Source organism: Canis lupus, chromosome 5, assembly GCF_048164855.1.
Source record: "Canis lupus baileyi chromosome 5, mCanLup2.hap1, whole genome shotgun sequence".
Lineage (NCBI taxonomy): Eukaryota > Metazoa > Chordata > Mammalia > Carnivora > Canidae > Canis > Canis lupus.
This window is the reverse complement of record NC_132842.1, coordinates 58,547,307-58,573,212: the sequence shown is the minus strand read 5'-3', so window position 1 is coordinate 58,573,212 and position 25,906 is coordinate 58,547,307. Positions and strand designations below refer to the sequence as shown.

The 25,906-nt window shown below is 38.5% G+C and overlaps 1 protein-coding gene across 20 annotated transcripts in view; it reads right to left on the bottom strand.

The window, feature by feature from the left end:
• LOC140633797 (uncharacterized) overlaps positions 1–25,906 on the bottom strand; it is an 87,782-nt gene that overhangs the window by 48,372 nt on the left and 13,504 nt on the right. For 11 of the 20 annotated variants that reach the window (XR_012031388.1, XR_012031393.1, XR_012031395.1 and 8 more), the window contains exons 4-5: positions 19,555–19,723; positions 8,437–8,511 (exon numbers count right to left, since the gene is read on the bottom strand). Coding sequence is in view for 7 of the 20 variants with exons in the window: in XM_072826856.1 (XP_072682957.1) it covers positions 8,437–8,461 (25 nt within the window). In the remaining 13 variants the exon portion in view is untranslated. Of the gene's footprint in view, positions 1–8,436; positions 8,512–8,855; positions 8,989–19,554; positions 19,724–25,906 lie in introns of those variants that run through there. The other 9 variants (XR_012031390.1, XR_012031392.1, XM_072826852.1 and 6 more) reach the window with 4 other exon arrangements.

The window sequence follows — 25,906 nt, the reverse complement described above, 5'->3', positions numbered from 1 at the left end:
TATACTAGCTTTTCAGCAACTTTAAAGCAATTTTAAATGTTATTTCTTATCCTTATCTTTAAAAACTGATTTGGAAATGAACTGTTGGGACATAATCCATGTGTACCTTAGGGGCTGTCTAGAATTTTATATTAAAATATAGAAAATCTCAAATGATATGCTAATGGAAAATTGATAATATGTAAATATTTAATATTATAATCTATTATGTCAAATGTTTAATAAGGTTAGGACCATGGCAAACATTGGCAAACATTTCTACAGGTGAGAATATGCCAGAGTTAAACTGACCCAGATTTTAACATTGGTGTTAAAGTATGTGAACTTGAATGTGAACATGAATAAGTGCTTTAACTCTCTCTGTTTTGGGTTATTCATCAAAAAAGTACATAACACCTATTTTACAGGGCTGGATGCTATGTCAATGCACCTTGCATGATACCTGTCACAGAGGGTGATGTAAATCTAAGCTATTATTATCTGATGACAAGTTTAGCAGAAAATCTATCATGAAAATATGGTAGTATATGAATATATGGTCCTTCATTCTTACTCATTGACTCCTACTTCACATAAATAATGTGAAATATTTGCTAGATAGTTGGGAACCAGAGTTTTTGCAAATATGAACAATAAAGGAAAATTAAGAAGGATGTGTGACTAAAAGGCAAAGCAAGTGACAGTATCAGAAATAGCTCTACAGTAAATTCCCTTATTTAGGTGTTTAGTTAAAACTGGCATTTTCAGTTAAGTTGACACTGTAACTTTATAACTATTTCCTTAGCGATATCTCACAAGCAGGTACCCCTGGATTCAATGTCTCCCAATATTTTGTGTCACACACTGTGCTGGGCTATTTTTCATGTATTATCTTTCATAGGTCTGAAAAACTACCCTTTGGAATAGATATCATTTTTACTATTTTTTTAGGATTTATTATTTTAGAGAGAGAGTGTGTGTCAATGAGTGCAGGGGAGTGGGGGGCCTGAGAGAAAGGGAGAATTAGAATCTCAAGCAAATTCCCTGTTGAGCGGGGAGCCAGAGGCAGGGCTTGCTCTCAGAACCCAAAAAGCTCATGACCTGAGCTGGAATGATGAAACTGAACCTCCAAGCATCCTTATTTTTACTATTTTATAACTATAATCAATGCAGAAAAAGTAAAATGTCTTGAGAAAAATCATAGCTAATAAAATTCTAGGATTCTAAATTTTGCAAAAGCCCCTCAAAACCCCGAAATCCTTCTTAGAAATATAAAAGCTTTTTTTAAAAAAAAATAAGCTTAAATAGCTTAATATAGAATGAATTTTAATGCTAATTAGATACTAACACAACTCTTATATTTTGTAAATTTTCTTGTGCTTTTTAATTGTTTTTCTTCTGTTCAAAAACAGCACTTAAGTAGCACGATTTTCTTTAGCAAGAACACCATTATTATTCATGTACAATGTAATCAACATTATTTACTCATTTTTGTATTACACCCCAGCTCAAAACCAGCATTAATATTGACATTTCATTTCCATGCTACAACATATCTTCATTGTAATAGATAGCTTGTTAATGAGACGCTCTAATTAACTTTTCATTCTGATTTCAAATCAGACAGAGAAAACAATGTTCGCATACCCCCATGTCTACATATGTATTTTAATAGCCAGGATCTAAATCCTAGGTTTCTGGAGATATGATTAGAAATTCATAATTGAGTTCAAGACTAAAGGATACAATCATAATTAAGGACAGGCAATCTAGATTGTCCTAGTCCTTCTCTGAAGCAATTTGCTCAAAACCACCATGGAAATATGCAAAAACTGTCAATATTAACTGTAAGTATATGTGAGATGACACAACCAAGTCACAGCAGGGACCGGATCAGACAACCACCACTCTGCTTCAGGTCCCTCACACAAGCCACACTGAATCATGCCGCTTCACGTGAGGACTCCTCTCTCATTCTCACCAACACCTTCTATCCTGAACCACAGACCATCAGCCCCAAATCTGAGGGGAATGAGAACAAAGGTGTATCATCCTATTTAAACATCAATACCATTTGAATTTGGGAACACCGTAGTAACCAGAGTAGTAAATGCTGACAAGAATAAGTCAATGAATAAATGAGATGCCTTTATCAGCACCCCCTATCATAACCCTTTGGAAGACTGTTTCCTCTCGTAAAACTTTTTTTTGCATCACTGTGTAGCTTGTCCCTTCCTTTATACACATTATGGACAACTGTACAGTAACCAATCTCTTCTAAAAGCAAAGCTCATATACTACTCATGTCTTTTAAACGCCCAGCAAATATATACCTCATTAACACTTAAAATTCCTCTGCTACCAACATGATCATTTCCATTCAAGTAGTGAGTATGGTATTTGATCAACATAACCACAATGCAGTAAAAGCAGCCCTCATTCCCGACTGAAGACATCTCAGTATAAAAGGTACACGAACCCCACTTCTTTCCCTGTGGAATACATACTATGTGTGACCAGCACACTTCAGGAGCAAGCAGTCTTCAAAATAATACATAATCTTGAGAAATAAAAGGCATCATTTGAACCAGTACAAGAAGTACACTATGCTTTCAGACCAGAGGGCAAGAACAATTTTTAAAAAGCCTCATAATGAGCAATGAGCTTCCCAGCACTAAACATAAAGAGGAAAACTCACTTATAGAGGGTATGTGCTGGTCCACAGACATTTTGGTCCTTAAGACCAAAATGACAGTTTGTTTCAGAAAAGCACAACCCTTCCTGGAATTAAGACCAGACAGATGGGATCCCTGGGTGGCGCAGTGGTTTAGCATCTGCCTTTGGCCCAGGGCGTGATCCTGGAGACCCGGGATCGAATCCCACGTCGGGCTCCCGGTGCATGGAGCCTGCTTCTCCCTCTGCCTGTGTCTCTGCCTCTCTTTCTCTCTCTCACTGTGTGCCTATCATAAATAAATAAAATTTAAAAAAAAGAAAAAAAGAAAAAAAAAGACCAGACAGAAACAGGCCCCTGAAACTCACTGGAAGATCTGACCTATTTTCATGAGCGGCAACCTGAGCACTATCTTAATAATAAAGATATGCATTTTATAAGGTTACTTCTTTAAACATCTTTAAGTCTCAGTCATTACCACAAAAACAAACAAGTCCATTCCACCTTAGAAAACAAAAGCAAGGCAGGGAGGGCAAGGGGCTCCCTTGTGACGGTGCTAATGGAAGGGTGAGTGGAAGCACATGAGGAAAGGAATGGAAGGAATATGCACTCAGGACAGCACGGTCAACCACTGCACAGAGGTCCAGAGGCCAGCGCCTCCCTGCAGCTCCTGAACACTGCTGAAAGAGGATCAGGGCCGCCAGTGCTCCACGGAAGCTGCGGAGCCAGAGGCAGGCAGGAGCCTGAAAGAGGGATTTCCATCTCCTTGAGGATGAGCCCTGAGAATTAAATCTAACTAGGTCCAAACCCTTTGCCAAAAAGTAAGTTGGAGACTTCAAGCAATAAATGAGCATCTGAGAACCTGACCTTGTAGACCACTGACACCTCTGTCCACTTCCACAAGGAAAATTCACCAAGATACAGTTAGAAAGTACTTATTTCAGTATGAAAACACTTGTCAGGAAGCAACCATAGAACATTTAAATTACCCATTTAATTGAGAAATATTTCCCAGACACTGACAAGATAGCTTTCGTGGAAAATATATACTTATCTCTGTAGGCACCTTAGTAAATTGTCAGTTCAAATCAGTAATGTAGAAAAGGAAATTTTCTAAAACTAATAAATAACCTTGGTTTTAGATGAATTGACGTGACTTCTATCTATCTCTCCGCATAGAAGTGATAACTTAGCAGGGCTATATGTCTGCTCAATCCTACTTGTTCACAATAAAACTGTGGCAAATGAAGAGAAGATACTAATTCTGTTCTACTGTCTGCAGATGGAGAAATGGGAAAAGACAGAAGAAAAAAGTCCTGAGCTCATGCAATAGTGAGGCAATAAAATAGGACAACCTCTCACTCCTTAAAATAAGCAAGCTGAGGTGTAAAGAAGATATGTTTTACTCCATTTTGGCTCGAGAGTTATTTCTGGTATAAATGTATTTTTTACAATACAAAGGAGCCTATAAACAGTCTATTTTTCTTAAAATGGGCCATCATTAAAAAAAAAGATAAGAAAAAAATATTGCTAACCATTAGGGTAAGAGAAGAAATGAGCGGGGAAGACCAATATGCAGTTGGCGAATCATGGTGACAGTGAGCCTGAGGCCAACAGGAATAAAGTGACCAACAAGTTTTACCAAGAACACTCCACAGACATCAAACGATGGTCACACAACACAAAGTAAAATATCTCAATGCATCCATGAGAATAAGGTATCCATTTCAGTGGTACAACAGAAAACAGTATTTATCCTACAGGCATTCATAAGGAATAAACACTGAGGAAGATGTCAAACCTTTTTTTTTTTTTTTTTTTTTTAAGTAGACTCCATCCATGTCCAGCACCCAGCATGGAGCCTAATGTGGGGCTTGAACTCAAGACCCTGAGATCAAGAGCAGAAAGCCAGAGTCTGAGGCTTAATCCACTGAGCTCCACCCCCACCCCAAGACCCCCGCCCCCTGATGATGATCCTTTAATATAGAAAATGAAAGCAATGATGACAACTTAACCAAAGGAACATAGTTCTTTCAAATGGACAATCAAGTGACAATAACAGGAGTTAATCTCATACTCTTCTGATAGGAAAAACTTGAATCTCTTTAGATAAGCATAATTCAGAATTTTTATAAATTGTATTATCCTCTCATTTTTTTTTATTATCCTCTCATTTAAAGGTAATGTAAGTTTATGGGGTGCCTGGGTGGCTCAGTCAGTGAAGTGTTTCCCTTTGGCTCTGGTCATGATCCCAGGTTCCTGGGATCCAGCCCCACTTGGGGCTCTCTGCTCAGCGGGGAGCCTGCTTCTCCCTCTCCCACTGCCCCTCTTCCCTGCTATACTCTCTCTCTCTGATGAACAAAACCTTTCAATAAATAAATGTCATTGAAGTTTCTCATCAACCCAAATTACTGTTAGCAAACTTGCAAAGACAACTGCATGTGCACATCGATATGCTTTTCTCTAGGAATGTTTAGGTTTGGGACACTTTAATGTTTTCAAAAAAATATGTTTCCATCTACACCAAAAAGCAGGTAACAATGATGCTTTCATAAAATTTTAATATTTCAATATAAGCATTTCTGAAAAAGGAGAGAAAGGAAAGGAGACAAGCAAGACCCCGAAGCCCTATAGGTCCCATGTCTGGTCCTAATGGCTTACAGCAAACCAGAACCAAGTATCAGAGCCGCAAGGACTTCTGTTGCACAGCTGGTTTAGGTAACACCTGGTATGGATAAAAATGTGGGGGCAAGATTTTACTTATCAATAAGATCAAAGATACTATGAAAAGGAAGACAGCTAATCACAAATTCCAAGTGTCTGGTGAAAAAGAGACAGAGCCAGCATCAATGAAAAGAGCTCAGGGATCTGAAACAGGCCTAGGGAAAACTCCTTCACCTGAACAAAAGCCCTGATCAATCCTGGGCTCGCCCTGGGGCCTAAAGACTCCCCATGTCAACCATCACACACTATTTGACTTTTACACAACCTGAGTAGATGCCTCCCAAATTGCTTCCCTAAGCAAATAATAAGGTATTTATCTAGATATTCATTAATTAGCAACTTGAAAGAAACAGGTACTTTTTTTTTTTTTTTTACATTCTGGCAAAAGCTTTTTTAAATTCTTTTTATTGGAGTTCAATTTGCCAACATATAGCATAATACCCAGTTCAATTTGCCAACATATAGCATAATACCCAGTGCTCATCCCACCAAGTGCCCCCCTCAGTGCCCATAACCCAGTCACCCCCACCCACCCACCCCCACCCACCTCCCTTTCCACTACACCTTGTTCCTTTCCCAGAGTTAGGTGCCTCTCATGTTTTTCACCCTCACTGATATTTTCACTCAGAAATATGTACATTTCCTTTGTTATGAAATTATTTAGCTCTTAGACTCTCCGTCACATGGATCCAATTTAAAATCCTCTAGTGGAAAAAGTGGTTGGGGTGAAAATAGCCCCCCGGAGACGCTGTCAGGGCAGATAACTTTGCTGCACTGCTAATAACAATACAGAGTGACTATTGAGATCATGCACATGAAAGCAACAAAAACAGTATTGTAAATGTTTTGCTTCCACTTCTTTATACACTCACAAAACAAAACTTTGACAAGCTCCAAATTAGCATTTAAGTAATAAAGAATTTGTGGATTTGAAGAATAATGCACTCAGGATATGTTCAATACATAGAATTTGGCTCAAATTAAATATAATGCTGCAAAAGAACCAGACATCAAAAATCAGGAATAGGCATACATAATGCTCAATTCTTTGACAAAATGCTCATGTCCAAACTAACATGCCAAAGAGAATACTATGCCTTCAAAGAAGAGACAAGTTAAACTGCTTTTAAACATAGAAAATAGGGATCCCTGGGTGGCGCAGCGGTTTGGCGTCTGCCTTTGGCCCAGGGCGCGGTCCTGGAGACCCGGGATCGAATCCCACATCGGGCTCCCGGTGCATGGAGCCTGCTTCTCCCTCTGCCTGTATCTCTGCCTCTCTCTCTCTCTCTCTCTGTGATTATCATAAACAAATAAAAATTAAAAAAAAATAAATAAACATAGAAAATATTGGTAAGAGCATTTTAAGTTTTTTTAATAATTAATTTTTTATTGGTGTTCAATTTGCCAACATACAGAATATCACCCAGTGCTCATCCCGTCAAGTGCCCCCCTCAGTGCCCGCCACCCAGTCACCCCCACCCCCCGCCCTCCTCCCCTTCCACCACCCCTAGTTCGTTTCCCAGAGTTAGGAGTCTTTATGTTCTGTCTCCCTTTCTGATATTTCCTAGCCATTTCTTCTCCCTTACCTTCTATTCCCTTTCACTATTATTTATATTCCCCAAATGAATGAGAACATATAATGTTTGTCCTTCTCCAATTGACTCATTTCACTCAGCATAATATCCTCCAGTTCCATCCACGTTGAAGCAAATGGTGGGTATTTGTCATTTCTAATGGCTGAGGAATGTTCCATTGTATACATAAACCACATCTTCTTTACGCATTCATCTTTCGATGGATACCGAGGCTCCTTCCACAGTTTGGCTATTGTGGACATTGCTGCTAGAGACATCGGGGCGCAGGTGTCCCGGCGTTTCATTGCATCTGAATCTTTGGGGTAAATCCCCAACAGTGCAATTGCTGGGTCGTAGGGCAGGTCTATTTTTAACTCTTTGAGGACCCTCTACACAGTTTTCCAGAGTGGCTGCACCAGTTCACATTCACACCAACAGTGTAAGAGGGTTCTTCCCTTTTCTCCGCATCCTCTCCAACATTTGTGGTTTTCTGCCTTGTTAATTTTCCCCATTCTCACTGGTGTGAGGTGGTAGCTCATTGTGGTTTTGATTTGTATTTAATTTTATGTTTTTTAAAAAGGGAATGAAACTTTTGCAAAATAACGAAGAGGTCCTTGGAGGTCCTAAGCTGCAGACTTGTAGAACAAACTGCATTACTGACGTCTTGAAAACGTACTAAGAACCTAAAGTTTCCAGGAGTTTTCAGATACCATCTTAGAGCATGGGGAGGGGGATAAATATCCTCTCTTTGAAGGAAAGAGAGAGAAATTTTCACTAGCTCTGAGTTGCACATTTTGCAGATTCAAACACTTTAGAGGTGGCCATGCTCCCCTGATGGATGACATTGCTCTATTTCTGCTCACCTAATAGAATTAAGTCTATGTGAAGAAACTAATTATGATACAGTAGCAGGGAAAAAAGAAAGCCTGGCAGTTGAGGACATAATCATTGTGGTGTTATTTTTCATGACATGGCAACTATAGTATTATTTCGGGAATGCACAAGATGTATTTCTTTTTTAGTGTCAGCAATGTTTACTTCTACACTAAGAATTTGAAACTACTGCTTTAAAAACTCAAAAAATACAGGAAGAAATAGACAAAGTGTACTTTTACATCATTATTTTCGCTCATTCAAACACATGTGCAGAGGTCAATCCCCTCCAAATAAACTTTTCTACTGCTTCAATGTTATTTCACAATTCCACAAATTCAAAGTCCTTCAAATCGTTGCAAATATTTTTAGATCAGAATTTTTAGAATTACAAGGACATTAAATGTTTGTGGAAGAATGGTATGAAATGTCATATTCAACAACGGAGTACCACAAACGCAAAGCATGATGAACTGATTTGATAAACATTCTAGAAGTCACATCATTAAACAAGGCCTAAAAGGCAAATATAATTGTATTTCTTACAGTTTTTAAAATGAGTGAAAATTACCTTTCTTTTGGTATATGTGCTGCCGAAGCGAGCACTAAAATTACCTTTCTTTTGGGATGCCACCTCCATGTTTGCCTAGTAGATGAGTATTTAATTGCTTCTTCATTACAAAAGCAACCCTAAAGAAAGAAATAAGAATAATTATAGCACTGAAACATGACTCTCTGCTAAAAATTTTCCATAAAGTACTTTTTTTTTTTCATAAAGTACTTTGAAACAGGCATTTATATGTGGATATAAGACGAAAATGCACATTAATACAGTGGCACTCCTGGTAAACAAGAGACTTGTCTACAGATAGAGAGTCAAACATCACCGAAAAACTTTTGTTCTGCCCCACTCGCATCTGCAAATATTAAGTGAGGAACCTAGATTTCCATCCTTATTGGATGCTAACAAATTATCCCCAACCTCCTGCTAGAGAGGTCTCACAGAAAACTGAGTAGATGCCTCCCACCCTCACCCTTCCTGTCAGGGGAGACCACATGTAGAACCTGGACTTCTACCCCCAGTTGGTAGTAACAAGGTGCCCTCCTCCTTCCTTTTTTTGTGATGGTGGTGAGAGTGTCACAGTGTAATGTCATAATGTCAGGGAGGCCTACTCAAAAGAAAGAATTTTCAAAAAAAAAAAAAAAAAAAAAAAAGAATTTTCATCAGTAACCATGACAACCCCTTCAGCTCATAGAGTCAGTAGAAGCCACCTGGGGAACAAGAAAGTGGCATTCCTATACTTCCCAGCCATGGATGTATTAGCGGAGGACTAGTAGGGGGACAGAATTGCAATCCCTGCCTAGCAGTAAGGAGGGCACTCTACTGTCACGATAGGGTGAGTGAGAACCCTAGTCTCATAAATGTCCATTAGTCATAGCAAGAACCAGGAAGGTCTCAAACTGAATGATAAAAGACAACCAACAGATCGCAAAACAAAACAACAATGACAAAAAAAAAAAAAACAGACATATTAGAATTATCTGAGAAAGAATCTAAAACAGATATCCTAAAAATGCTTGAATGACCAGTTGATAAAATGCTTGAAAATACGGGGGGGGGGGGGGCGGGGGGGGGAAGGGAGTCCCAGCAGACATACAGCAACTATAAAGATAAAATGAAATTTTGTAAGTGAAAACACAATAATTGAAATAAAAATTACCAGGGACAAAGAAGAATATCAAATAATGGTAAAAGAGCCAATCCACCAAGAAGACATAACAACTTCTTCATGTGTATGTAACAAACATAGATGAAAACTACATTAAAAAAGAGAAAAAGGAAACTACGTGAAACAAAATTTGATAGGAATAAAAGGAGAAATACACAAATTAACAACTATAGTTGGAGACTCCAAAACCCCTTTCCACAACTCGTAAAATAACTACACAGAAGTGTAAGAAGGATACAGAACAACTAGAAACATCATTCATCAATAGGATCTAATCAAAATTTACAAAATATTCTACCAATCAACACCAAAATATGCATTCCTTTCCAGGATCCACAGAACCTATACCAAGATAGAGTATACACTGGGCTATAAAACAAACCTCCTCAATTTGGGAGAAATTTGACATCACGCATCATGTGTGCATCAACTACCATCAGAAATCAGCAAGGGAAAAAGAGGAGGGGTTCCAGGGTGGCTTAGTCGGGTAAGCATCAGCCTTAAGCTCCTGTCATGATCCCAGGGTCCTGGGACCAAGCCCTGCACTGGGCTTCCTACTCAGTGGGGAGTCTGCTTCTCCCTCTTTCTCTGATGCTCCCCCTGCTTGTGCTCTCTCACTCAACACACACACTCTTGTCACTCATATGAATAAGTAAAATCTTTAAAAAAAGATAACAAGAAAATTTCCAAATCCTTATAAGTGAAACAACAAACTTCTAAATAATTCATGGGTCAAGTGGAAGTTTTAGGAAAATCAAAAGAGTACACTGAACTCATGAAAACAAAAATACAATGTATCATATGTAGTCCAAGACAACTAAAGCAATGCTAGACTCAAAATTACAGCAGGAAATGCATATATCAGAAAACCACAAAGTACCTTATCTCAAGGACCTAGAAAAACAAAAAAAAAAATAAAAAAACAAAGTAACCAAAAGAGAATAAAGAGCACATGTCAATGAATTGAAAACAGTAAAACAACTCAAAAAAAATGTTACAACTAGCTGTTTGTTTAAAATGATTAATGAAAGTGACAAATCTTCATCAAGATCAAACAAAAAATGAAGATACAAATGGCCAATATCAGTAATGAAACAAGGGACACCGTTATAGACCCTGTAGACATCAGAAGTTTAATAAGATAATACTACAAAAATTTTACACACAAAAGTTTGACAACTTTGATAAAATGGACTAATTCCTTAAAAAAAAATAAAGTAACAGGATGCCTGGGTGGCTCAGTGGTTGAGCATCTGCCTTCGGCTCACAGTGTGGTACTGTGGTCCGGGAATCAAGTCCTATGCCAGTCTCCACACAGGGAACCTGCTTCTCCCTCTTCCTAGGTCTCTGCCTCTCTCTCTGTGTCTCTCATGAATAAATAAATAAAATCTTAAAAAACAATAATAGTAAAATAAACTAATACAAAAGAAAATAGAAAATTTGAGTATTTTAGCTGTAAAGAAATTGCATTTCTAGTTAAAAACTCCTAAATTAGATATCTTCAGGCTGGTTGCACTACAGAATTCTACAAAATATTTTTAAAAGAATTAATACTGGGCAGCCTGGGTGGCTCAGCGGTTTAGCGCCACCTTCAGCCCAGGGCCTGATCCTAGAGATCTGGGATGGAGTCCCACATCAGGCTCCCTGCATAGAGCTTGCTTCTTCCTCTGCCTGTGTCTCTGCCTCTCTCTGTCTGTCTCTCATTAATAAATAAATACAATCTTAAAAAAAAGAATATGAATTTCCAAATAATTCCTTCCTAAAATATAGAAGGAAAAAATTCATTTTATGAGGTGAGTATTACCCTAATACCCAAACAAAAACAGTAAAATCCAAATAAATCGACAGACCAATATCAATATCCCTCATGAATACAAATGCCAAAATCTCTAACAAATATATGCAAATAGAATGCAACTACATATAAAAAGTACTATTCCAGGAATGCAAGGGTAGCTCAATATTTAAAAATCAATCAATATAATCCTATATTAGCCTGCCAAAAAAATTATTTTATCATATCGATTGATACCGAAAAAATATTTGATAAATACCCATTCATAATAAAAACACTCAGAAAAATAAGAATAGAGGGGAGATTTTGTCACCTTTATAAAGAACTTCAAAAACTACATGTAATGCTATACTTAATGTTCAAACAACTAAATGCTGCTAAGAAAGGAGAATAAAGCAAAAATGTCCACACCAGGAGCTGCTGGGTGGCTCAGTAGGTTGAGTGTCTAACTCCTGATTTCAGCGCAGGTCATAATCTCAGGGTTGTGAGATCTAGCCCCAAATCTGGCACCTCTCAGCGGGGAGTATGCTTGAGATTCTCTCTCTCTCTCTCTCTGCTCCTCCCCTCACTGCTCATATGCATTCTCTCTCTTCAAAAAAATGTCCACACCAATAAATTGTATTCAACAGAGTGCTAGAAGCTCAAGAAACATAACTGTACAATTATGCAAGAAAATAAAATGCATTCATATCAGAAAAAAAGCTTTATAAATAAAACTGTGCTTCTTCATAGGCATGATTTTCTATATACAAAATTGCAACAAATAAAAATATATTAAAAACCTCCTAGAACCAGTCAGTGAGTTCAGCAAGGTTATAATATGTCCTAGTCTATTCGGGCTGCTAACAGAATTGTTATATACAGCGGCTTGTAAACAGAAATGTATTTCACATGGTTCTAGAAACTAAGAAGTCCAAGATTAAAGCACCAGCAACTTTATTGTCTGGTGTAGATACACTTCCTGGTTCACAGATAATCATCTCTTCGTTGTGTCCTTGCATGGCAGAAGGGGTAACAGAGCATTTTTGGGGTCTCTGTTATAAGGACACTACTGCTAATCAACCTCCAAACGCCCCCTCCCCAATACCACATCTTTGGGGGTTGGATCTCTATGGGGTGGTACAAACTGTCTATATCACAGTAGAATATCAATATAAAAATATCTGTTTGATTTCTGTAGACAAGCAATGAACACATAAACACCCAAATTAAAAAAAAAAACATTTATGATCAATTAAAAATACTGAGAAATAAATCTAACAAAACACATACAGGATCTGTATGCTAAAAAACTACAAAATGTGATGTAATAAATCAAAGATACACATAAATGGGGAGACATACCTTGCTTCTGAATTGGAAGACGAGAAATAATAAAGATCTCAATTATCTTCCAAATTGAACTATATGTTTAAACCAATTTATTTTAAAATCCTAGCAAGATGTTTTATAGACATGATAAGATTACATTAAAATTTATATGAAAAGGCAAAAAACCCTGGAATATTCAAAATTACTTTGAAGGAAGAATAAAGTATCTTATTCTGTCTACCTGACTATTCTATAGCTATAGAAACTAAGACTATTTGGTACCGTCAAAGAAAAGCATTGATCAGTGAAATAGAATATTCAGAAGCAGATGCAGACACATAAGCCCAATTTCAGTAGAACTATCAAAGTAATTCAATGGAGGAAAGATGGCCCCTTCAATAAATGCTGCTAGAGCAATTCAATATCCATTGTCACACACGAGAAAATGAACCTTGAGCTAAATCTCATACTTTATACAAAGATTAATTCAAAATTGATAAGAGATTTAAAGGTAAAATGTGAAACTAAAAAACTGTTAGGAAAAAATGGAAGACATGTTTTGGGATCTAGGGCTAGGGAAAGGTCTTATACTCAACACCAAAAACACCATTTGTAAATGGTAAAGTTGATAAATTGGATCTCATCAAAATTAAAAACTTTAGGCCCTGTAAAGAGTACCTTCAATCTAACGTCAGGAATAGATAAAGAAATTTCAAAATCCAAGAGTTAAGAAAATACAATTAGAACATGGGGAAAGGAAATTATCCATTTCACTGAAAAGAATATACAGATTTATTTTTTAAATTTTATTTATTTATTCATAAGAGACACAGACACACAGAGAGAGGCAGAGGGAGAAGCAGGTTCCCTTTGGGGAATCCAATGCGGGACTCCATCCCGTGATCCTGGGATCAAGACGTGAGCCAAAGGCTAAGACTCAACCACTGAGCCACCCAGGTGCCCCAGGATATACAGATTTACAGATAATCTATACGTTCAATACAGTGAACCAGTAGGTAAATGCAAATTAAAACCACAATGAGACACCTATGGGAATGGCTAAAATTAAAAATTTCATCAACATCAATACTAGCAAAGATGCAGACATGTAAATGGTACATTATGGAAAACAGGTTGGTACTTTGTTAAAAAAAAATAAACATATGTCCCAACAATTGCATTCTTGATCATCCAGAGAGATTAAAAATTTCTATTCATACATAAACTTATAAATGAATATTTATTAGAAGCTTTATTCATAATAGCTAAAAAATAGAAACTCAGATATCATCCAAAAAGTGAACGGTTAAGAGTACTAGGTTGATACCATAAGATTGTACTCACAATGCAATAACAAACAGAAAACCACACTAGTGAAACACAAAACAATCAGGATGAATTTCCAGAGAATTGTGCTGAGTGGGAAAAAAATCATAAGATGTTACATGTTGTATGCTTCTATTTACATGATAGTCTTGAAGTGACAAAATTAGAGAATTAGAGAACAGCTTAGTGGATCGAGTGTTACAGAAAAGGAGAATGTGGGAGGGAAGCAGGGATGGCTCTAAATGGGCAAAGTGGGCAAGCCACGTAGTGATGGAAATGTTCTGTATTTTGACTGTTCCAGTGTTGGTTTGTTGGGATACTGAACTGTGGGTTTGTATTTGCATGTCCCTTAGGGGAAACACGGTCAAGGGTACAGGGGATCTCCAGTCTGTCTTTATAAGAGCATATGAATCAACAATTATCTCAAAATAAAAAGTCTAATTTAAAAAATGAAAGCTCAAAAATGCTAATCGCTCCTGAAATTGGCAAGAAATATGCCCACACCCTTTCTAATGAGCCACTCGGCCTGAGTTAATCAGAGTAAAAAGACAGGATAGAGTCACAATAAATGCTTGAAATGAAAGAAGTAATCAGAAAGGAAGGGCTGACTGTTCTAAAAGAGGCCCATCTGGAGAAAAAGCCAAGTCAGAAACAAGGTCAAGAATAGGCGATCTCCACAAAAGGTCAAACCAAAATTTTAAGATTTCTGCCTGAACAGAAAAAAGCAGACATAGGGAAGAGGAAAATGAAAATACCTGGGAGTTTCAAGCACTTATCTACCTTACTCCTGATGGCACTTCTCCATCTTCAATGGTTGAAGGTTAGCTGCCACATGACAAAGCTACCCCGCTCCCTCCAGGGACCAATGTGGACCAGAAATCAACTGACGAATATTTATGGAGGACCCACCAAGAAATAGTCAGTTCTTGGGAAAAGCACTGCATCAAATCTGACCACAGGATTTAAAAACGTAATAAAGATACAATTGCAAAAGAAAGTATATTATAAATAGTACCATTATGAACATGAAGTTCAAGAATAAACAGGTCAGCGGTATAGCATGATGACTTGTTCCAACATTTATTCACTATGTACATTAGCCCAAGTTTCTGAATGTCGTTGAAGTTCTCAGATTCTCCACTGATAAAGTTAGAAGATTTTAAACATAGCGTTTTTATAAAGAGCAAATGAGATTAAGAAGAAAGAAGAAAGAAGAAGAATCAAGTCTAAATTTAAGTCTTGTTGCCTAGGCTAAAAATGATATTCAGGTTACTAAAGCATCTTTTGTATTCTACAATTTAAGTTGCCTTACAAACTGAAAAAAGTAACAGCTTACATTTATCATATTTCTACTTTAAATATTATTTTGTGCTTTTTTAAAACAGTAAATATGCTTTTTAAAATGAGTATTCTAATCAATGCCTATGAAATTCATGAGTCTGCCCAGATACAGATCTTGTAGACTAAGCTGAGTTGACCCTAAACCCAATACTAGCCTTCCTAGTGGAAGTATCAAATATAGTTCCACAAAATCTGAGTGAGAATTTAATGAGAAAACTGCCCTTATGAAGAGTCATCCTGACTGTAAAGCAGTTGACTGACTCTTTGATTTTTTAAGACTAGCTCAATACTATAAAGAACCTAAGAAGTATTCATGTTAATTTCTAAGCCCTTTCATCAGCATACTCACCCTATTATCACATATCAATTTTTGGTACTTAGATTCATTGCTATATAAATTATGACTTTAACTGTCATATACATAAGCCTATCTTTGCAGATATATACTTTTTATAGCTCATTTTAGCAAAGATGAAGCTATTCTAGAAATCTATAATTATAAATAACTATGGGATATAGTTATCAGTAATTTAATAGACACAGAAACTTTGTCTTATGACAAAAAAAAAGACCACAGATAAAAGAATCCAATCTGTAATCTGAATATATTCAAGTATTTTTCATTAAAGCAATGTTATTTCAGGAAACAAAGTCATCTGGAGATATGCTGCAATACATAAGTGTCTTTATTTTCCTTAGGAAGCTTTATAATCTGAAATCAGTAATTCAGTCAATCCTTTGTGATTTCAATTTTAAAAGACTTCAAAGTAAGATAAATAGAACCAACAAGTAGCATGGAAGTGTGTCTTGTACCAAACTTGATTCCACAATTATACTATGCATTCTTCATCCTATTGGATTTGTTGCTGATGTCAGGATTGCTATTCACTTTTCTTCCCAAAGAGCACTTCGCACAGTGTATTTTCTCCCTCCTTCCCTTAGACTTGCCAATAATCTGTCAATTTTCTTGCCCATTTGAACAAATCAAGCTTGGAGTTCAGTGCTCCTTTCTGAGATACAGATTTGGGTTAGGGAGGCAAAGAATGTATCTTTTTGCTCTGAATTTTGAAAAAGATTTTACTTATGTATTCATGAGACACACAGAGAGAGGCAGAGACACAGGCAGAGGGAGACGCAGGCTCCATGCAGGGAGCCAGACGTGGCACTGGATCGCACCCCGAGCTGAAGGCAGACTCTCAATCGCTGAGCCATGCAGGTGCCCAATTTGCTCTGAACTTTTATTTGTATTTCACAGTAGCAAGAAATGTGGCCAAGGAGCATCAATTTTGGAAATACAATGGGATTCTCTTCATGACCTAATGTATGTGTGATGTCTGCAAATATCCTATAAAAAGTTATTCTTATCTTAGTAAGGTACAACACTGTACAATGCATTTAATAAAATGAATTTCCTAACCTTTGTGATAACATCATTTATATATATCCCAATTATATTTTGTTGTTGTTGTTGTTTATTACTTTGGACAAAAATTTTGTATCATTGTAGATTTGTCAAATTGCCCTTGTATTCTCATAGTTTGTATTCTTTTATATTTGTTTTTGAGTCTCTTCTATTTTGTCATCTAAAAGGCAACAGCACTATCATCTAACATACTGTTCCTTTCTTTGACAACTGTGTTTTTTTGTTGAATGCAACAGTCTCTATTACCTGATATTTTCTAATCCTTGAGTTCCTTTTGCTTGATATACCTTTGTCTATCCATTTGCTGTAATATTTTACTCTTCCTAACTGACTCAATTCTTTCTCATCCTAAGTACCATGAACTAATCTGAGAACCCCCTTCAAACAGGGAAGTACCTCTGGTCATCAGATGTGAAGTACTGAGGTTTCAGACAGCTTTGTTTTGCTCTTCTTTTAGTCTCTTTCCCTTAAACCAGAACAAGGAAATTCTCTCTTAGCCTCAACAACTGTCCTCCTAGGTTTACCAAGGTTACAAACACTGTAGTCAGCAGAGGAGCAGAGGGCTGCCTGGGGACCAATGCTTTAGCAGACTCTTCTCTGGGGGGAAGAAATCTATTGTGAGTTCCATAGTGAACGATGTCTCTTTGCTCTGAAGCCAATTTCAGCTTCAATTTTTAAAAAAATTTTCTCCTCTGATTTCTCCTTCACCCCACTTGTTGAACACATTTTAGAAATGTATTGAACTGTCTTATTTTCTGGGTGTATCCTTTCCTGCTTACCAGGATCCTTGCAGCCAGCTTTCTCCACACATACATTTTTCTGCCTTTTCAATGAAGTTCGTGGAAGCATGGGGAATTTAAACTCCTACGTGTCACATGCCATTATGAACCTCAAGCCAATACTATAGATTACATTTTCAGCTCTGAGTTTCCACATAGACATTGGGAAATAAAAACTTTTGCTAAAATTTATCCAAGTCTAGCTACTTCCATAACCAGAAGATATTAACGAAGAAAATACATGTCCCAATATCAATAAAATGATTCAATTCTCATAATTTTTAACATAATCAATTCTTTGTCATCCATTTAAAGATCAAATGAAGAAATAAAAAGCTTGAATTGGGAACAGAGAGGAAGCAAAATGTCTATTAAAATACAACATTGGAAAGAAAGAAAAAAAAAGATAAAAAAAACAACATTGGAGAATGATATAACAAAGTTAAACAAAGTATATGTTCATTTCTCTATAGGAGAAATAAGGCAAATGTGGCATGACATAGGTTCATAGAGTCCTGGAGATAATCAAGCAGTGCAGTATCCTTCCTATCAGCACATAGCCTAGAGTCAGACTGCACGGGTTCTTAGCTCTGATGCACCATTAGCCAGCTGTGTGGCTTTAAGCAAGTACTTAACTCCAGACAGTCAGCTTCATCTGCCATATATAAAATATGGTAGCAGTGTCTACCTCACTGTGCCTCTGCCTCATTCTCTCTCCATGTCTGTCATGAATGAATAAATAAAATGTTAAAAAAGACCATATTTAAAAAAAAAATCACTAGCTAAGAACAGAGAGACCCAACACTCAACAGCGCCATCAAAAAGATGGCTTTGATACATGCTCACAACACCTCTTACCTGACTATAGTAGCCTTGTGTCAAAGTCTCCTGATTGTAATCTTGCCCCTGCTCCATGCCTCCCTCACAGTGCTCATGGCATGAGCTTTTTAAAATTTTTTATGTATATTTTTACTGGAGTTCAATTTGTCAACATATAGCATAACACCCAGTTCTCATCCCATCAAGTGACCCCCTCAGTGCCCGACACCCAGTCACCCCATTCCCCACCCACCTCCCTTTCCACCACCCCTTGTTCATTTCCTAGAGTTAGGTGTCTCTCGTGTCCTGTCTCCCTCACTGGTATTTCCCACTCATTTTCTCTCCTTTCCCCTTTGTTTCCTTTATTCCCTTTCAGGACACTTTATATTCCCCAAATGAATGAGACCATCAACACAGGGGTGCCTGGGTGGCTCAGCTGGTTAATCTCATGTCTTTAGCTCTGGTCATGATCCCAGGGTCCTGGGGTGGAACTGCTGAGGGGGGAGCCTGCTTCTTCCTCTCCCTCTGCCACTTCCCTTCCCCCACCTTGGCTCCTGCAGTCACTCACACACATGCTTGCACTCTCACTGTCAAATAAATAAAACCTTAAAAAAATTAATATTAAAATTAAATATCAACATCACATCAGTGTCCTGCTTAAGCCGTTCAACTTCCAAACTTTATATATGGGACTCTTCCTGTTTGGCCTTTCCTCCTTTCACCATACACAATCCACTGCAGACATTACAAAGCTCCGGGGCTCCTTCAAATGCACTGTTTATTTTACAACTCCATACCTTCCCCCATTTGTTTATCTTCTGCCTCCCTGCCAAGTAGTCTTACAAAATATGGCTTCAATACATTACTTATCCCTCCATAGAGCTCTGTTCAACCATCACCAAGTCCGGTCACATTTGTAATTACCTCCCTCTAAATCTAAGCATAGGTGGATCACAGTGTACTTCATTCCAGTGTGCCTGCCAAGTACCCTCCACCAGACTGAAAGATTTTAGAGAGCAGATACTAAAGAGCTGGACTTCTACTGCCTAACCAGCATGAGTAGTTATTTGATCAAAACACACACACACACACCTTTAAGGTAAAACAAGCAACAGAATTTACAGAGGCCTAAACTTGAGTCTGACTGCTACATCAATATCACGTAAAACTCATAAGCTTTCCTAAAGAAATAACAGAAATGCTGCCCACCTTGCGATCCTCAAGGCCATGATCTGAGGCTGTAGTGGGACAGGTGCTCTCTTGTTCAGACACGTAAGTAAGCCTACCCACACTGGCTTGTGGACACACCAACGTAGATGACTCACTCTCACAGGGGGGCTTCTGAGGAGCTGCTGAACCAAAAGACTCTAAAGCTCACCTGAAAGGGAGAACATCTCATGATTAGTCTTCCATTCCCTTATATAACATTATCTCCACTAACAAAAAGCCTTTTCTGCCTGCCCAATGGGCTTGTTCATCTTAGGCTCTGCTCTACCTGCCATGTATGATAACTCAACCATGGATTTTCCGTCTTAGTTATCTAAAATTCTAAATCATATCCCTATTGAATGAACTATTATAAAAGAAAAAGGCCGTGGCCTTTAAAAAAGATTTTATTTATTTATTTATTCATGAGAGACACAGGGAGAGAGAGGGAGAGACACAGGCAGAGGGAGAAACAGGCTCCATATAGGAAGCCCACTGTGGGACTCGATCCCGGCACTCCGGGATCACACCACAAACTAAAGTCAGACACTCAACCGCTCAGCCACCCAGGCATCCCAAGGCTGTGACATTTTCATTAATAAACCTCATACATAGTTGCCTAACAATGTTAGCTATTCATTTGATAAACACCTTCTGAATACCTGATATAAAGCTTTGAGTAGAGCATTCAAAAGTTCCTGGCCTCAAGGAGCACAGATAAAAGAAAGAATCATGTAGTTAAGTGCTAAGAAATGCAATCAGTCCTACATTGCTGAGTGGAATACGAAGTGGGACAACTTTTGACTGAGCAATTAAGCAATACATACCAAAGCCACATCGACTATGACATTTTATGTCTAGGAATTAATCCTAAGGGAAAAAATTCAACGATAACCATAAAGATTTGCCAAAAGGGGAGATATGAAGATGTAAGAGAAATTAGGCTATAGAAATTATGGCACAAACAAAATAAAACACTATTCAGCTATTTTAAATCATGCTGTCGAGTACTACCCTTTCACTCTGAAAGATGTTTAGGACATTAAAAAAAAGATTAGAAAGCAACAAATACATTAAGATGCCACATGGATCTCATATACACACCACCTTCTGTGACCCAATCCCCAGCACTGAGTCAGCCCAGCCCAACGCAAGGAGAGGTAAGAGGCAGGACCACCCGAAGAGAATGGCACAGTCCCAAGGGACAGGAAGCACTGCTGCCGATGTCAGGATGTCAGCTGCTACACCTGCTGCATGTACACTCTGCCATTTAGTTTCAATTCAGCCCTATTGGACAGAATTTTACCAAAGCCCCTTTTATTGCACAAAGTTCAGAATACCAAGCTGGGCAACAAACACAAAGAGAATCTCATTCTGAATTTTGGATTTTTAAAAAGCCCCAAATCAAGACAGTGATAGTGACAAAATCTAGTTAGTGAATTTCTAACCAATGGACACAGAACATTAACAAAATTGCTTCAGGCCTATTTTAGCATCCACATGACGTGTGTCTGCATGGGTTCCCATGTGTGCACACATGTGTATGCACAAACACCCAGACACACATTGTCACACACACACAGACACAGACACACACACACCATGAGACAGCATGAAACATGTTCTGAGTTATCAGGGTGATATACGGTATTAGCCTAGTTCTTTTTTTAAAGTTGTTTATTTATTTGAGAAAAAGAGAGTGAGCATTAACAAGATAGAGGAGAGAGAGAGAACATGAGTGGGGCCGAGGGGCAGAGGGAGAGGGAGAAGCAGCCTCCTCAATGAGCAGGGAGCCCAATGCAGGGCTCAATCCCAGAAACCCAGGATAATGACATGTGCTAAAGGCAGATGCTTGACAAATGGAGACACCCAGGTGCCTAGTCTAGTTCTTTGATTAAAAGAAAAATGCGGGGATCCCTGGGTGGCTCAGCGGTATGGCGCCTGCCTTTGGCCCAGGGCACGGTCCTAGAGTCCCAGGATCAAGTCCCGCATCCAGATCCCGGCATGTAGCCTGCTTCTTCCTCTGCCTGTGTCTCTGCCTCTCTCTATCATAAATAAAAAATAAATCTTTTAAAAAATAAAAAATAAAAGAAAAATGCGTTTTGGCTGTATTATTTCAAGTAATGAGAACAGTACCATCCGAACACTTGGAAAGAGAGGTTCCTGGGTGGCTCAGTCAGTGAAGCGTCTAACTACTGATTTCAGCTCAGGTCATGAACTCAAGATTGTGAGATCAAGCTTTGCATCAGGCTCTGAGTGGGTAGAGACCCTGCTTAAGATTCTCTTCATCTCCCACTGCCCCCCCCCCCATTAAAAAACCAACATGTAAATAAAGAGAAATTTTAGTTGAGATGTCAAACTTCAAAGGAATTCACAGCTGCCAAGGCGCCAGCCACACATATACCAAGGTGGTTCTCAATTAGAAGACCGATGTCACCTCTATGGACCTGCTGGAAACCAGCCGGAAGCCCACCTACTTAACACGAATGCTAATAAGCATCAAAACTTATCAGATAAAGTACACTTACCATAAAAATGTCGCCACTGAAGAGATTAAAATTTTGACCAACAGGATACCGTGAATATAAACAAAAACAACAACAACAAACAATTACTTAGGGGAGCCTGGGTGATTCCATTAGATTAGCATCTACCTTTGGCTCAGGTCATGATCTCAGGGTCCTGGCACCCCGAGTCAGGCTCCCTCTTCAGCAGGGAGTCTGCTTCTCCCTCTCTGCATGCCCCTCCCCTCCCCACTCCAACCCCATGTGTGCACTTCTCTCTCTCAAATCAATAGTCTAAACACACACACACAAACACACACACTAAAGAATACCAGTTGTCAGAAACCAGAGAAAAAGAATGAAAATGTCATACTCAAAATAATAAGTCACACTAATTTTACCAAAATGAAAAAGTACAAGGAGGGCTTCAATTAAAAAACACAAAATCAAAGTCGATGTTGGCAGCAATAAAAAGCGTGATTCGTGCTCCAGAAAATCAGTGATGCAGAGGATGATGAACCCTTGAGTAGCTACCCCGCAGTAGAGTGAATGTATAAAAAATGAAAATTATGGAAAAGAAAACAGTCCTAAGTGACCAGAGAAGGGAGTGTTAACTAATGGGAAACCATTAGTTCCTCAAAAGGAAGAGAGGATAGATGGAACCCAGCCAATCACCAAAAGTAACAGAAAACAAAAAACATCCTCAGCTGAAAAAATTAACTGTGTATAGAGTTTATCATAATCCTGGAAAACCAACTAAGAAACTGACACAGGCATTTCAAGGTGATAAGGGAAAAAGGAGAGAAAGCTGCAGTAGGAACCTAAATTAACAGAGCTGGAAATGAGGCTTAGATGACAACACATATTGTGCAACAGGAGAACAGATACACAGCATGGCCACAGTCACTCGATGGTGTGCTTCAACAGCTCCTCCAACACGAGGAGCTATTGGTACAGGTAACCATTGGATGAATCTCAAAAACATGTTAAGTGCAGGAAGCTAGACACAGAAAAATGTATGAATCCATTCAAACGTAGTAAGACCCAAAACTAAATTAGGATGATACAAATCAGAAAATGAGTGGTAGAGAAGGGGTGGGGAAGCAGGAGAACTGACATGAAAACGGCAAAGGACTGTGAATGGGGGGAGAACGTATATGTTCTATAGATCTTAGGTGGTGGTTTTAAATAGGAATGTGTCAGAAATGCACTGAATGAAACCACAAAGATCTGTGTATTTCACTGCATGTTAATTATACATCAGTAAAAATCTAACAATGCATACTGTGAAAGCCTAAAATTGGGTTAAGAGTGAGCCAGAAACCTGACAGTAAGCATGCTAGTAGTCTAAACCACACCCCAAAATGATTCACGGATTAATCTACAGGCCAGAGACTGATGGAGAGATCTCTACTAGTATTTGCTTTAGTGGCTAAAGCAGCAAAACACGTATGCTGAGCAACTCAGCAACATCTCATCATTCTCCTTTCATCTTCCCCAGTGATTTTAATTCAGAGCACACTTACCCTCTTCTAAACTGGCCATTTCCCATTATGTGCTGTGGTTTTGCCCCACACTAAGAGGTGTGGGTGCAGGTGCTTGACTAGCTTATGAATTCCAAGGTCGCTTCAGAAAGATTACACATGATGCCCTCATTCAAAATATCTGAACATATACCAAGTTCATGAGATACTTCAGTTTCTCCCCAAGGTCTCTTTCTGACACATAATAGATAATTTTCTTAGAAGTGCACACATGCGCATACACACACACACACACACACACACACACACACACACACACAATCAGGTGGGTCCAAGAGTAAGGCCAGCCAGCCAGCATTCTGTCTCTGACCAAGGGCAGTATGGAGGAATACAATAATAATGGAAGGCTTTAGATAAGAGTACTTACCCATTTCATTCAATGCCTTCATATACATTTTTAAAAATACCAAACCACAGAACATAAGATAAAACTGGAAGGTACCCAGGAACAAAGAACACTGCAGAAAACACTGCAAGGAATGTAGAGATTAAATTCTGAAATGCAAACAAGAAGAAACCAATAAAGAGGCAGATCACTGTGGTGATGCTGAAGTTCTGTATCTCTGATTTTTGCATGGCAGTTACATGAATTCACACCTGTGATAGCACGGTACCCAGGACAAGTTCCTGGTGATGACACCATGGTATCATGATGGGAGATGTAACTGCTAGGGGAAATGGTAATCCCTCTATAAGATCTTTGTAACCTCCTGTGGATCTATAATTTTTCCAAAATAATAAGTTCTAATGGATTACAGAGACAATAAGTGCCAAAGTCAAGCAAAATAGATCCCACATATGCATCACCCGAGTTCTGGGGGCTGGAGCAAATTGTCCTTAATAAATAAATTGCTTGAGTCTACATATGGAAGAGTCACCATGAAGAGTCAACAAGAGATACAGCTTAATGAAACTAAAGTAGACTTGAAGGAGAGAGCATCTTTAGCAGAAGCTTACAAGAAAAAAAATCAAGTCAATTGTGAGGCAGGAAGAACTGAAGTGCCTCAGATTTCCCTCCTACATTCCACAACAAAAGGAAGCGCTCCCTACAAAAAAAAAATATAAGGGATGAAAGCAGAAGCAGACAATTTGAAACACACCCTACTATGCTTTCATTATCAAAGCCACAGGTTAACTGTGGAACATGAAAGAGCCTAGTGAGTACTGTTCCCTCTGTCCTCTGAGCAAAAGACCAGAGTACATTCTTTAGTCTGTTGGGCGGGGGGGGGGGGGGGGGGTTGGGGGGGGTGGGGGGGAGGGACACCTGATGGCTAGATAAGAATATATTTAACGACAGAATAAGAACTAAACAAGTGTAGGATATGGCGATCAATCAAAATGTAAATGAAATGCCAATGTAGGAATTATGAAACTAAAAAAGAAAAAGGTGGAAAGGGAAAGAACATGAGCATAAGCTCCCTAATTGTGTCCTTGGTAAAAGATGCTATTATGGGTTGAGCTGTATTTCCAAGAAAACAAATATGTTTAAGTAGAAAGACCCAATACTTCAGAACACGACTGTATTTGGAAATGGGATCCCCGCAGATGTAATTAGTTAAAATAGGATCATAGTGAAAAAGGTTGGGCCCTTAATCTACTGTGAATGCAGATTCAGAGATTAGAGTAATTCATCTACAAACCAATGGATGCCTAGGACTACCAGAAGCTGTAAGATGTAAGGAAGGTTTCCCCTGTAAAAGCTTCAGTTGAAAGGCTTTATTGTAAGTAATCTCTACACCCCACAAGGGGTTAGACTTCACAGCCCTCAAATCAAGATTTAAGGGCTCTCCCAACTGAGCCAGCCAGGCATCCCCTTCCCTAAAAGCTGCAGGGAGAACATGGCCCTGAACTTCTAGCCTACAGAGTGTGAGGCAATAACTTTCTGTTGTGTTAAGCTGCCCAGTTTGGGACACCATGGCAGCCATGGGAAACTAATAAACTTGGGACTCAAAGAATATCACTTAAAATCTGACAAAGCAAGTGTCAGAAGCAGAAGCATATTGGACAGTACAAAGATAAATGCTCAGATAACTTTACAGACAAATATGAGAGGGGAGACCAAGAAAAATCAGTAGATGACATCAGTCATGACAAGTCAAGGACGGATAATGTTCAAATTTCGTTGGGCTAGATGAATTTTAATGTCTTACACACATAAACTGTGGAGACAAGGCTGTGCATATGAAAAAGTGTTAAGATGAGGTATCTAAGTGTCACTGAAACAGGAAAGAATTTTAGCCCTCTACTAAGAGTTCTAACTTACCCATACCATTTCAGACAAATATGCAAAACTCCAATGGCAACTAG